At 40.1% G+C, this 15,129-nt stretch overlaps 1 protein-coding gene across 2 annotated transcripts in view; it reads right to left on the bottom strand.

Annotated features, from left to right (window-relative positions):
* Nucleotides 1-15,129, bottom strand: part of wwp2 (WW domain containing E3 ubiquitin protein ligase 2) — a 52,627-nt gene that overhangs the window by 22,701 nt on the left and 14,797 nt on the right. For both annotated transcript variants that reach the window (XM_012960385.3, NM_001097372.1), the window contains 2 exon segments: nucleotides 8,239-8,331; nucleotides 8,009-8,069 (listed from right to left, as the gene is read on the bottom strand). In XM_012960385.3, coding sequence (XP_012815839.1) covers nucleotides 8,009-8,069; nucleotides 8,239-8,331 — 154 coding nt within the window.

A 15,129-nucleotide genomic window follows, 5' to 3' on the forward strand; every position in this document is an offset into this window, starting at 1 on the left:
CTTATGAGTCCCTATTGCAAGAATTTGTCAACTCACTGGCAGATAACCCATTTAATCAAAAATTTACTATGAATTGTCACAATACAAATTTAAACTTTTTGGACATTAGTTTAGAAGTAGATGAACAGGTACACATTAATACTAATCTGTATCGAAAGGCAACATCTGCTAATAGCTGACTATATGCAAAATCCCGTCACCCCAAAGGGTGTTTTAATGGGATCCCAAATGGGAAGTATCTGTGTTTACACAGAACATGCTCTTCAGATGCTGAATTTCTTGTTCAAGCGTTTTAAGGCATGACTGGGGGACAGACACAGGCCCGCCATCAGAAATCACGGGGCCCCTCACAACAAAATTTTCTGGGCCCCCCTCCCACCAGTACAAAGGACTCACAGACATGAGACATTGGTAGCCAGCAGGGCCCCCCCCCTAGTTCATTGGTAGCCAGCAGTGCCCCCCCTTGTACACTGGTAGCCAGCAGGGTCCCCCCTTGTACATTGGTAGCCAGCAGTGCCCCCCCTAGTTCATTGGTAGCCAGCAGTGCCCCCCCCTTGTACATTGGTAGCCAGCAGGGCCCCCCTAGTACATTGGTAGCCAGCAGTGCCCCCCCTAGTTCATTGGTAGCCAGCAATGCCCCCCTAGTTCATTGGTAGCCAGCAATGCCCCCCCTTGTACACTGGTAGCCAGCAGTGCCCCCCCCTTGTACATTGGTAGCCAGCAATGCCCCCCTAGTTCATTGGTAGCCAGCAGTGCCCCCCCTCTTTGTACATTGGTAGCCAGCAATGCCCCCCTAGTTCATTGGTAGCCAGCAGTGCCCCCTTGTACATTGGTAGCCAGCCGTGCCCCCCCTTGTACATTGGTAGCCTGCAGTACCCCCCCTAGTACATTGGTAGCCAGCAGGGCCCTCCCTTGTACATTGGTAGCCAGCAGTGCCCCCCCTTGTACATTGGTAGCCAGCAGTGCCCCCCTAGTACATTGGTAGCCAGCAGGGCCCCCCCTTGTACATTGGTAGCCAGTAGGGCCCCCCTAGTACATTGGTAGTCAGCAGTGCCCCCCTAGTACATTGGTAGCCAGCAGTGCCCTCCCTTGTACATTGGTAGCCAGCAGTGCCCCCCTAGTACATTGGTAGCCAGCAGGGGCCCCCCCTAGTACATTGGTAGCCAGCACAGCACAGCATAGCCCAGCCCAGCCCCCCTTGGCTTGTTCGGCTCCTCTGGCGGCGCCGGCTTCAGCAGCAAGGTACCTCGTTGATGACTCCTCTGCACTTCTGAGTGCCGAAAGACGCCAGCCCTTTTATAAGGTTGCGCCCCGTGCATACTGATGTGCATGTACGCACGGGGCGCGACCAATAGGATCGCCCGCTGACCACCAATGACAGGGCCCGGAATTGATTTAAGGGGGCCCGAGCTACTAAGAAAACTGTAGCAGAGCCGGGCCCCCTTTTAAAGTTAAAATCGTCCGGGCCCGGGACGACTGTACCCCCTGTGCCCCCCTGATGGCGGCCCTGGACAGACATACTGTACATGCTGCTTCAAGTGTGGTGAGTGCAAACAATGCCCTATATTAGTAAATCTCACACTTTTCCAATATTTTCAGGAGTGGTCAATTATTGTATGACCACTCATGTAGTTTATTTATTCACATATCACTGTGGTGCTATATATATGGGAAAGATAAAAGGGAGAATTTACAAACGTGCTAGATATCCAAAATTGCAATATGATGTCAGTGATAGCAAGACATGTATATTGTGGTCATGATGGCCTTTTACAGGGAGGTATGTTTCAGGGTGTAGACAGAATTCATAGTGATTTAAGATAAAAAAATTAAAAAAAATGAGAAACTGAGTGGATTTTCAGGCTAAATGCATAAAGCCCTGAGGTTGGCCTGAATGGTTTATTAAATTTTCAGGCATTCGTCTGACCTTATTGTGATTAGTGTATGTGTTGAGTGGAAGTATCCAAACATACAAGTGGCTGTGAGGCAGATCTGCACCAAGGAGTGGGAGCAAGCTATATAATGTTTGCAGACTAATAATAACACATGCTACTATTTGCCGCAAAATTTCAGTCACATTTAAAGTGGACTATTACATGATTTTAAACTCGTATACGAGTTTACGTATAATTTTACATCAACTAATTATGGTGGTACACATTTACATTATATAGGAGTGGCCCCTCTCTAACTGCTGCCCTATTGTGCTTTTATGGGATAGGGATGTTTTAAATTAACTGACATGATGCTGAAGAATAAAATGTATATCTTTTAGATTTTGTCTTTACATTACTTTGGAGTGAAAGTTCCAAGTTCTAACGTTGTGGTTTATGGCTTCAATATTTGCATACGAATGTGAAACACCATGTGGACTGATTATGTAACTTAATTAGGTCGAAGGGAGGTTACACATGGTTCATTTCTTTATGCATGGGATTCAGTTTTAAGGTTTTTATTTTTATTACCTCCAGAAACTCCAGTTTCTCTTTTTTTTCTTTTTCAATTCTTCATCATTTACATCTATGAGTGATTGAAAGCACCAATATCTTCCACAATGCCAAGTGATCTTGCCTGACACAGTCAGAGATTACCATAGGCTCTGTATCTAATTTTAAAAGGAAAGGATCTATAGGCAGGCATGGGTGGTTTGACCATTACGGCTTTACCTGAGAACACCAAAACTGTTAAAATACAGCATGTGTTTAAAACTCCACATCAATTTTCCATTAGACACAACAATTAGTGTTATGGTAAGATATTAAAGGTAGGCCTACATCTAAGCCAATCCAGCAACTTTTGTGGAAAACAGCCTAACCCATTGTTCTAAATAACATTTGTCACCTTAAAAAGCTTTACATTTTTTTGATCCCACTTTAAAGGGATTCTGTCATGATTTTTATGATGTACTTTTTATTTCTAAATTACACTGTTTACATAGCAAATAATTTACTCTACTCTTTATATCCTTAAACCATCAAATGTTTTTTTAGCTATAATATTGTTGTGTAGGCACCATTTCAGTGCATTGTGCCCGATTCTGAGATATCAGAAGGAGCCAGTACTACACATTAGAACTGCTTTCAGATAACCTACTGTTTCTTCTACTCCCATGTAACTAGAGGAGACTCAAGCCAGACTTGGATTTCTTACTATTCTGATATCTACTGGGAGCTGCTATCTTGCTACCTTCCCATTGTTGCCTACTGGGGGGGGGGGGGGTTAAGGGGGGGTTGCTATCACTCCAACTTGCAGCGCAGCAGTAAAGTGTGACTAAAGTTTATCAGAGCACAGGTCACATGGCTGTAGCACCCTGGGAAATAAAGAATATGGCTAACACCATGTTAAAATGTAAAAATTAAAAGTCTGTTTGTGTTTTTGAAAAAGGAATTTCAATGCAGGATTCTGCTGGAAGCTTTATTTATTAACTGATGCATTTCCCATGACAGTATTCCTTTAAGTAATGAGGTTCTCTTAGGCTGATGCCACACGAGGCGTAGGGCTGAAATTTTCGGCAAGCGGAAAAACGCTTGCCGAAAATTCAGCCCTACGCCTGCTACTTGTGCCTGCACCCGAATGAATGGAATACGCTCGGGTGCAGGCACATGTAGCCGATATACGCATGAAAACGCGAGACTTTGCATTCTCTCGCGTTTTCGTGCGTATATCGGCTACATGTGCCTGCACCCGAGCGTATCCCATTCATTTGGGTGCAGGCACAAGTAGCAGGCGTAAGGCTGAGTTTTCGGCAAGTGTTTTTCCGCTTGCCGAAAAAATCAGCCCTACGCCTGGTGTGGCATCAGCCTTAAAGGAAAAAGAAAGTCAAAGTCACTTGGGGATGCCAAAATGTTAGGCACCCCCAAGTGACTTTGACCACCTACCTTTTACCCCGGGCTGGTGCCCCTGTGAGGAGAGTACAGCACCAGCCCGGGGTAGCTGCCGGCGCTTGCTTCTTCCTGATTCGCTGCGCGCGCATGCGCATTAGAGTGAAAAGCCGAACTTAAACATTAAAGTCGGCTTTTAACTCTACTGCGCATGCGCCCACCGCTGGCATTCCAGCAACAGAAACCGGAAGAAGGAAGCGATCCGCTTCAGGTGCCCCGGGCACCAGCCCGGGGTACGAGGTAAGCGGTTAAAGTCACTTGGGGGTGCCTAACATTTTGGCACCCCCAAGTGATTTTGCCTTTCGTTTCCCTTTAACCTGGACCTCTGAGGTGCTGGAGTCTCTACCTAGTAATAAACTAAAAACTAAAATAACTAAAATGAATACATTTAATGGTTCAAAAATAAAAGTTTTCATAACAGTATCCCTTTAACCCTTTCCCTGCCAAAAACGTAGGTACTACGTTGTTTTAAAAAAAGCAGTTATATGCCAACGATGTAGTACCTACGTTTTTGGTACTAGTGTCATTCTTTCTGCACCGGTGGCAAAAGAGAGTCAGCTGTGCCCCCAACCCCCTCGGCAACGAGCCAAGGGGGCTGGCAAGTTGGTCCAGCGATGCGATCGCATCGCAGGACCTAGCTACAAGCAGCAGACCGATCCATATGTGCTATTTTCATTTTGGGGTCATTACATACAGCAGACTTTGGTATATCTATGCATATTGGGCATCAAACTGTTCAGTAGCCCTTAGGTGTTCCTATTTGGGGTGACTTGCCTTGAAAATTGTGTGAGATAAATGCAGCAAATTGCAACATTTTTATGCGATTTTCTGAAATGTCATAAAAAACACTAACTTTAAGAAAGCTTTGCAGATTGGTACTTTGGTGCAGAAAGGACTCTTTACCCATGTTGGATTTGTCAGAATGTATACTTTCCAAAAATATATGGTTTTCTGGGGGTCTGTGTATAGTTAGGGGGTCTTACGGCACATAATACGCTGTCAGTGGGCTCTGTGTGCAAAAGCTGAGCTGGCAGGCGAGAAGTGCATGAGCGCTATTTTAGTTTAGGGTTCAGTACATACCACAGACTTTGGTAAATCTAAGCATATTGGCCATCAAACTGTTTAGTAGACCTTAGGTGTTCCTATTTGGGGTGATTTGCCTTTGTATGCAAGTAATTGTGTGAGATAAATGCGGCAAATCGCAACATTTTTATGCGATTTTCTGAAATGTCATAAAAACCACTAACTTTAGGAAAGCTTTGCAGATTGGTACTTTGGTGTAGAAAGGACTCTTTACTCATGTTGGATTTGTCTGAATGTGTACTTTCCAAAAATATATGGTTTTCTGGGTTTTTCTGTACAGTTAGGGGGTCTTGCGGCACATAATACACGGTCATTGGGCTTTTTTTTGCAGAAATTGAGTTGGCAGCTGAGAAAATTCCTATGCACTATTTTCATTTGGGTGCCTCTATACACCACATACTTTGGTAAATCTTTGCATATTGGGCATCAAACTGTTCAGTAGACCGCTGGCATTCATATTTAGGGTGATGTGTCATTATATGTAAGAAATGCTGTAAGATAAATATGGCAAATTGCAACAATTTTAGGCCTTTTTCAGAAAAGTCATAAAAACCATCAACTTTAGGAAGGCTTTCCAAATTAGTACTTTGGCGTAGAAAGTCTTCTTTACCCATGTTGGATTTATCTGAATGTGTACTTTCCAAAAAGATATGGCTTTTAGGGGTTACCGTACATTTCTGCAGCTTCTACCCCTCATAAAACTGCCATGTGTTTATGAATTAGGTAAATGTAAACCATGAAATTAGTGTGCACAAGGTATATTCTGGGGTCTCTAAGTGCTATGTGCTTTGATAAACCTATGTACAATGGGCATCAAACTGTTCAGTAGACCTCTGGGGTTCATATTTAGGGTGTTTTATCTTGGTACCTAATGACCTGTAGAAAATAAAATGGGTACCCATTTTAGATTCAGGGGAATGTGTACTTTGCAAAAATATATAGCTTCCTGTGGTGAGCGTACTTTTTTGTAGCATTATCCCACATAAAGCATGTAAATGTGTTGATTTTGCAGGAGCTGAAATGACAGAAATGACAGTACATATGGGGGAATAATCACATTGGGGCCCCTACATGCCACATACTTAGGTGAACCTATACATATTAGGCATCAAACTGTTCAGTGGACCACTGGCATTCAAATTCAGGGTGTTTTATCTTGGTACCTAATAATACGTGGGAGATAAGATGCTGCAAACTGGAAGCTTTGACAAGATTTTTGGAAATGTTATCAAAATTGCCAAATTTAGGAAAGGTTTGCGGCTTGGTACTTTGGAGTAGAAAGACAAAAGTACCTGTTTTAGATTCGGGGGAATGTGTACTTTCCAAAAATATATGACTCTGGGGTGAGTGTACTTTTTACTAGCTTTATCTCACACAAAATGATGTAAATGTGTTGATTTTGCAGAAGCGGAAATAACAGAAATGATAGATCATATGGGGGTATGTTCACATTTGGGTCCCTACATGCCCCATATTTAGGTAAATCTATACATATTGGGCATCAAATTGTTCAGTGGACCCCTGGCGTTCAAATTTATGGTGGTTTATCTTGGTACCTAATGCTATGTGGTAGATAAGATGCTGCAAAGTGGAAGCTTTGAGGGGATTTTTGGAAATGTCATCAAAATTGCTAACTTTAGAAAAGCTTTGCGGCTTGGTACTTTGGAGTAGAAAGACATGGGTACGCATTTTGAATTCAGGGGAATGTGTACTTTCCAAAAATATATGGCTTTGTGGGATGAGTTTACTTTATACTAGTGTTATCCCACATATAATGATGTAAATGTGTTGATTTTGCAGGAGCTGAAATGACAGAAATGACAGTACATATGGGGGTATGTTCCCATTGGGGCCCCTACATGCCACATACTTAGGTAAACCTATACATATTGGGTATCATACTGTTCAGTGGGCCCCTGGCGTTCATATTTATCTTGGTACCTAATGATATGTGGGAGATAAGATGCTGCAAACTGGAAGCTTTGAGAGGATTTTTGGAAATGTTTTCAAAATTGCCAACTTTAGGAAAGCTTTGCAGCTTGGCACTTTGGAGTAGAAAGACATGGGTACCCATTTTAGATTCAGGGGAATGTGTGCTTTCCACAAATATATGGCTTTCTGGGGTGAGCGTACTTTTTGTAGCTTTATCCTACATAAAATTATGTAAATGTGTTGATTTTGCAGAAGCTGAAATGACAGAAATGACAGTACATATGGTGGTATGTTCACATTGGGGCCCCTACATGCCACATACTTAGCTAAACCTATACATATTGGGCATCAAACTGTTCAGTGGACCCCTGGCGTTCATATTTAGGGTGTTTTATTTGGTTACTTTATGACCTGTAGGAGATAAGATACTATAGACTGGAAGCTTTGAAGTGATTTTTAAAAAAATTCACAAATTTTGATAAAAACCAATAAATTTAGTAAAGCATTGCGACTTGGTAGTTTGGAGTAGACAGACAGTTCTACCTATTATAGGATAAACCTTCTATTAGTGGAAGTTTTGGCCTTGAAATCTAAAGTATGCAGCTTTCTGAAGCAGTGCTTTGGAAATTTGGTAGTGTACTGCTGGGAGTTTTTGACCTATACAAGTAAGAAATCTCCATAAAACTATATATATTTGGTATTGGCACATTCAGGAGACATGGGACTTTCCAAATCAGTTGTAATTTCATGCATAAACTAATTTTTGTTTCTGGTGCATGTGTTTATATTATGGAAAATATGATTTTTTTTCATTTTTTAGACATTTAGAAGCCTATATCTTGTTACAGAATTGGAAATACACAAAACTTCTACCATATTTTAAAAGCTTAGGTTGTCCTGAAAAAAACAATATATAGTTTTCCTGGGTAAATTAAAGTCCCCCCGAGGAAACGCCCCTAAAGTGATACACTGCAAAATGTTCAAAAACTGTCTGGCAGTAGAAGTTCCGCTTAGTCCAAAACGGCTAGCAGTGAAAGGGTTAATTGTATAAGAAAGGCAGCAAAGTTGGTTAAAAGGGATAAACAATCCTAATAATGACTGTAAGAACAAACCTTATCTTTTCCAGTGCATAATGGCCATTCTCAAATACCATTTCAGAGTCTGCATCCTCCACTGAAAAAATAAAAGTAGAATCTTTAATGCTAGGTCTGCACACATATTTTATACAGTAAATATTTATATCTTATAGAATAAACAGTGCAGTTATAATGATGCAGAAGCCATCTGAGGTGTTTAAAATGAGTAAATGTATGCTCTGAATTAATCGGAGCACTCTACTTGCCTGCTTCCATGTGCTCATCTAGGGCGATAGTCAGATCATCCCCAGATGCCTTGTGTGCTGCTTGAAGGTTAATCTGCAAAGGTACACTATTTTCTGTATGGTAGAGAAAAACAGGAGTTGTTATAAGTTTTCTTTATCATGTTAAGAGTCAAATAATGACATTTGCACTTGTGCTTCACATCACAATATGCTTGGCATGGGAGGTTGGTTAGATGATGAGCCTCATTCCCCTGTACACTTGAATGGACATTAGTTTAACTTAAGATTCAATTTTTTTATATACACACTGATTCAAAAGTCTTCTAAGAAGAACTGTACTAACATACTTTTATTTCAAAGGAGTACATTTAGATATGACAGAAATTAACTGTCCTAGCAATTGGAAAGTTCTTTCACATTTCTGTGCAGAAACAAATGAAATAGTGTTGTGTGCTCTTACTAAATATGTTGACTGTGGACTTTTTAAACCTGTTGCTAAATTGATATGGTCCAATAAAAGATATTATTTGTACTTCTTTAAAATATAAAATAAAAAATTTCTAAAAATATTTCCAAATTCTTGTACCGATATCAATTAAGTAACTAAAGGGCAGTTCTATCTCTTGAGTGCTACAAAACAGCACAAAACTAATGTTTCTAAGACAGCAGTACATTGCACTCTGAATAGATTTTTACAAACTAAAGGGGAAATCACAAAAATTGTGTTTTTATACCACCCTACACCAAAAGGTTTCTTAATTTTTTTAAGGTCTGAGTAATAAAATTTCAACATCTCAACTCTTCTCCTCTTCTTCTCTCTCTTTTTGAATTTGATATTATTAACTTCAGCAAAATAGTGTTAATAACTGCAAAACACCAACTTCAAGTATGGCAGAAGTTGTATTCTAGATTTGTATGGTAAAATATGGTGCTCACACTGGCTTTCTAGATTAAAATTTTACTCCATTAAATCCCAATTTGGGGTCACAACCTAGAGGTTAAGAATCACTTTTAAGAGTTGGACTTATCTTAAGCAACTTTTCAACTGGTCTTTGTCTTTTACTGTTTATAGTTTTGCATTATTAACCTTCCAATTTTGCCAGCTTCCAATTGAAAATGCTATCTGCTTGTCAGGGTCACTGACCTCAGCACAGGCTGAACATGAGGCTTCAATTTTGTTGTTAATCTCAATATTGTTGTGTAGCTTATTCAGGACTTCTAATTTACATCTTCCTTTAAAGGTTTCCAAACTGCTACCTAGTTAGTGTAATTAAGGCCTCTAACCAGACAAAAGTTAAAATTCCAAGCCTGACATCAGCATAAAAGCAAATGGAAATAAAAATAAAGACCATTTGCAAATTATCTAGGAATACCACTTAAATTACTTATCTTTTAAATGTAACTATCTTTTAAATATCTTTATTTTAAACACCTTAAGAGGCCAAAACTAATTATGAAGACAATGAAATAAGACAGACAGGTGAAATGTGCCATGTGGTAAAATTGGCAAACACTACTCAAGTTCTGTAACTTACCTTTAACAGGTCCAATGCTGTTATAATAATTCATTTAATATGAAAATGGTTACTATGGGTGTTTGGACCTTGGCAAAACACTGCCAATGTTACTACATAGTAACTAGTTACTACATATGGGCCTTATCCAATGCCAAAAGATGACACAGAAAACCAAGACCAGGATTTCTTGAATCACAGTCCAACCAGTGGCTGACTCAGTGAGACACTGCAAATCAGTTTATAGGAGATACAAAAATATGAAAACAAGTCAATAAGGCAGTAACAACAAATATTGTTGGTGACCAGCTCACTAAAAAATGATCTGAGATATTGATGGCATCCTAATTTATATATAATTTTATTTTTGAAACAAGAAACAGTCGTATGCCACATGGTACTCATTTATAAGTATATAAAGTGCAAATTGACCACCAGAGATGCCAACTTACAAGTGCACAGGGGATCAGCGGTATCTGTTTTATGCTGCCAAAAAATGTGGGCACAGTCTATTAGGAGGGCCCTCTGGTGTCACCGAGTCCTCACTACACATGTGCACAGGTCACTGAATGCACACATCTAACTAAAGGTTTCCATACATGGGCCAATAAAAGATGCCAACATACAAAGTTGGCATCTTATTCGCCCATGTATGGGACTCCCAGACTGGCCTACCTGACTGATATCTGGTTTAAAAATCCTGTCAGAATGAGGAGAGCATTGCCTCTTTGATGCGTTCCTAGTCATGTCAGATAACACTCACTGTATCTCATCAATGTGATCCGATACGAGATCCAAGGGCCAAACAATCTTATCAATCTGATATTGTCCACCTCGAGGTAGGCATAATGATAAAGGATGCACTTGTATGGCGGGTAACTCCTGGGATATCCAGGTACGAATCAAAGCCAAACATACTTTAACGCTATGAAATCACATCAGAAATAATGGGCCCCTCACATGTAAATGATCGGTTCCCCTCTTCCCCTAAAACCAGGCAGGGGTTGTGGCCCTTTATGACATAATGAATAATACTAAATATTAGTTTTCAGGGTCCTGGAAGTAGAAGGGGGACCCCAACTGCTGTACTAACTAATGGCCGCCTGGCTATGCATACGTGGAAATGTTAAAAGTGTACTTAATATACGTAAGTGAGCATGCTGAGGAGGATTCATGGAAAGAAGTTGCTGAACATGAATGCATAGAGGTGCACAGTGACTATAGTTTGTGTGTGTAGCATTGTGCGGTACAGAGGTGTGTCAGGAGGCTGTGAATGGCTCTTTCTCCAGCATTCCTACACAGACTACATTGTGAGCTGCCCTCCTCGCTCTTAATGACACTAATGGTTTGGAGGAAGTTGTGCTGCCCGAAGCAGACTGCTGCTTTTACAAGGTGTATCAAATTGGTGAAAGAAGCCCCCCCTCCCCCTCTCTCTCTCTCACACACACCTCTCTGTTCCTGAAGTTAAATAAACACAGCCTAGAAGGGGGGCACCAGGCACAGAGGGGCTTTCTCTGCCCCCACCCCAGCACACAGTGACGCTCTGTGGCAACGATGCTGCTTTCTGTTTGTGGAGCTGAGAGGGGCTCCCACAGTAAAGAACGTAAAAGCCAATTATGTTTTTATTTGGGAGGGGTAGTCAGGCACAGAAGGTACAAAGTTTCCTTCTCCTGCTTCTTCTTAACTCCTCAAAGTCCAGAACAATGGGCAAAAAACGAGTATGTTTATTCCAGTAAACAATTCTAGTTTACAAAAAACACAGCGCAGTGGACCATCAGGAACTGCTATCCCAGCACACCAATGTTACGCTATTACATAACATGAAATAGAATTATGACGTGCTGGTTAGGGAGAACAAGTCGACTGCTCAGTGCACATAAGAGGTTGAACATTTCCTAGCACATGGACAACTTTTTAACATTTGAGCAGGTGCCTTCTACACCTGTAAGTGTATGGGCCCCTAGGGATCAATGATTTTGTTTATGAACATGGAAAACAGGGCTTAAAGCACTTCACACCTTTTATATAAAAAGATATCCACAATGTACACATATCTCCCATAGGGATTGTGTTTTTTTTTATTTTAAATATAAATATACATGGTCATAGGCAATTTGGCAGTCACACATCCATCTGCCAGGCCACAGACTTAAATTCCAAGGTCAGATATAGGAATGTGACATGAACATGTGGAAGATGTGTGTCCTAGACTGACTCGGTTCTCTGACCTCAGGCTACCTGAAAAAGGCTAACAAAACCCAGTATTGTTCAGCTGGTCAGACAAGAGATTCCTATAGGAGGCAGAAAGATACAATGACAGTTCGCATTAAACAGAAACTACTGTGTGCATATGTTTAGATTTCCATGTATTCTTTACTTTGCACTTACACAATGAGTGTTCTGATTTGGCTGCTTCACTCATCAATCAGGCCTATGTGTCGGTTTAGTAAAAATAAATTCTGTGAAATTTTCCATTGATATCAAATTATTCATGCAAGCCACAGGATTAGAGGGCCAGACATATAAACTCTTGGTGCAAAAAAGCAGATCTGCAGCAACTGAAACAGATCTGAAGCAAAGGCAAGCTGCTGCAAGGTGCTGGTAATGGTCCACTGTCCTGGATGCTAGATCATAACCTTTCAGATCCTCTCCCAAAACCATCCTTTCTAATATTAAATATAAGACCCTGTAAAATATAGTCTTAAGAAACAGGCCTAAGTGACATTATTTATAAACAGAACTTATTGATGTTACTTTCATGACACGATAAATTGAAATGTATGTATTATAAGAAAAAAATTGTAAGGATATTAGAGGTCCCTGTGAAGTTCTAAGACCTGTACAAGATTAAAAGACTTGCCTATTGCAGCAGGGGGCACAGATTTCTGTTACAGGTATGGGATCCCTTATCCGGAAACCCATTATCCAGAAAGCTCCGAATTACAGAAAGCCTGTCTCCCATAGACTCCATTTTAATCAAATACTTCAGAATTTTAAAACTGATTTCCTTTTACTCTGTAGTACTATAACAGTACCTTGTAATTGATCCCAACTAATATATAAGTAATCCTTATTGCATGCAAAACAATCCTATTGGGTTTAATTAATGTTTTATTGATTTTTTAGTAGACAAGATATGGAGATCCAAATTACGGAAAGACCCCTTATCCGGAATACCCTTGGTCCCGAGCATTCTGGATAACGGGTCCTCTACCTGTATAAATATCATGTTACATTTATAATAAAGTGAAATAGACCGGTCTGTGAACAAATCAGACATTTTTGGAAGAGATAACCCAATTGAACCCTGCCCATATAGATATATAGTCTTCAGGCATGTCCCCACATATTTTCATTACTTTCATTTGTTTTCTCAGATGGAAAATGCCACTTTTACAATTGTGCTCCTCATACATTTCTAAGAAAAAAATATACTTGAATTTTAAGTCACATTACCCTATAGTTCTAACAAATAAAGCAGCTTAGATAGCTCAGCACATAAAAATTAAGTGGTTATATATTTGAATTTATGAATATAGAATTCTAGTAAAGCCCAGTAAAACTGCATTCCTAGCACATTTGATAATCATGCATCTCTAGGATATGGAGTTCTCTCTGTTTTTCTCAGAAAGAAATGTCAGAGAAATAATTTATTAATATATTTTCCACCCACAGAAAATATAAGAGATTATTTTCTGCAAAGTAAAAGATTAAGGATATAAGCAGTTTTAAGGAGAGCCACTGGCCCAAAAAGGCTTGTGAGGGTAAAAATTATAGTGACAAAGGACACACCACTATAGTGCAAAAATGTATCAAATGAATGGAATACATAAGACCTGTTTTATGTAGATGAAAAAAATGCTTTTCATTAAAAGCACTTCAATAGCTGCTCCTTGAACGTATACATTTTGGCACTGATCGCCATTACAACCTATCAAACTGGGCCGAAAGAATCATGTGAAGATGTAATTTCAATATCCTCTGGAAAATAACAATTGCCCTGTCCAAGTGCAATGGGCAACTGCACACTTTTTGCTGCACTGGACGCTTTTGTTTCATGAGGCCTCACAAGCTAAAGCTTAACTCTTACCAGACTGCAAGGATAGAGGCCCCTAGTTGAACCCTCTCTCTTCTAACCAAGGGAACACTGTTTTCAAGGTTGGCATTGCATCACTAAAGGAAACACAGTGAAATACACTAAACTTGCTCCCTCAAACTAATACACTGACCTAAACAGGCTAACAACGACAAAACAGTAACACATTCATCATTCTTAAGCTGTTTGCTGTTTCTGAGCTAAAACCAATTAAGACTGCTTACTTTCTGCACACTTGGGAATTGAAGTAGAAAAAACGCCAGATGATTTAAAGAAAGAAAGGACTAAAAATGGTTTTGTACGATTTTCAGACCGTGTGTGGCCTCAGAATTATCGTCCCGATATTTTTCAAACGGCCAGGTTAGAAAATTTAGATACTGAAACATAATACTGAGACAGCCAAAATCAATGTTCTACTGATACAGCAGTATTATAATGACATATTCTGATTTTGTAGGACAGCATAGTGTAAAATTAAAGTTATTGTTATCTACTATATATATATATATATATAGCGCTAGCATATACAGCAGCGCTTTACAGAAATTATACATCATTCACATCAATCCCTGCCTCAACCGATTTCATTATCTTAAGATAGGAAGTCAGATACCCTAAGAACATGTTTACAAAAAGAAGACAAGAAATCCTGTGTTTCTTTTGATAGAGGACTCCGCTTTTCTGTGAGTGCTTATGGCTGTACTTACATAGACTTTCTGATAAAGCTTACTTAGTTTTTACCTTTCCTTAACTGAAGCCAAGTAACCTTTTTGCTGTGTTTTTGGAGTGTGGGAGGAAACCCATGCAGACACAGGTAGAACATACAAACTCCCTGAAGAAAGTGGCTGGAGTCTAACCTAGGTTGGCAGGGCTACAAGGCAGCAATACTCAGGCCCGGATGGATTTTGACAATTTTCTCCCATACGGAGCAATGGGGACTTCTCCCCATTAGTTTAAATGCCCGCACATGCGCGAACAAACCTCTTCCCCCACCCTCGCACCGACGCAAGCAATGGGGCAGGCCTAGGGGCGCCCGGATTTGAAATCCGGAGCTGGCAATCCTGACCACTGCTGTGCAGTGTCACTGACAACCTAATTCAATATAATAATGTGGTGTGAAAATAACAGTCTCAGTGTGATATTACAATTTCATATTGACACAACTATAATCAATGTGATACTGCAGTGAAACGCTAATACAGTTTGAATCCAAGTGCCACTAACACACCCTGAATGTATACTACTACAATGTGACATTTTAAGAATCTGAAGTGCTATAGACATCTCTGAATTAATATGAGT

This window comes from Xenopus tropicalis, chromosome 4 (assembly GCF_000004195.4).
Source record: "Xenopus tropicalis strain Nigerian chromosome 4, UCB_Xtro_10.0, whole genome shotgun sequence".
Taxonomy (NCBI): Eukaryota; Metazoa; Chordata; class Amphibia; order Anura; family Pipidae; genus Xenopus; species Xenopus tropicalis.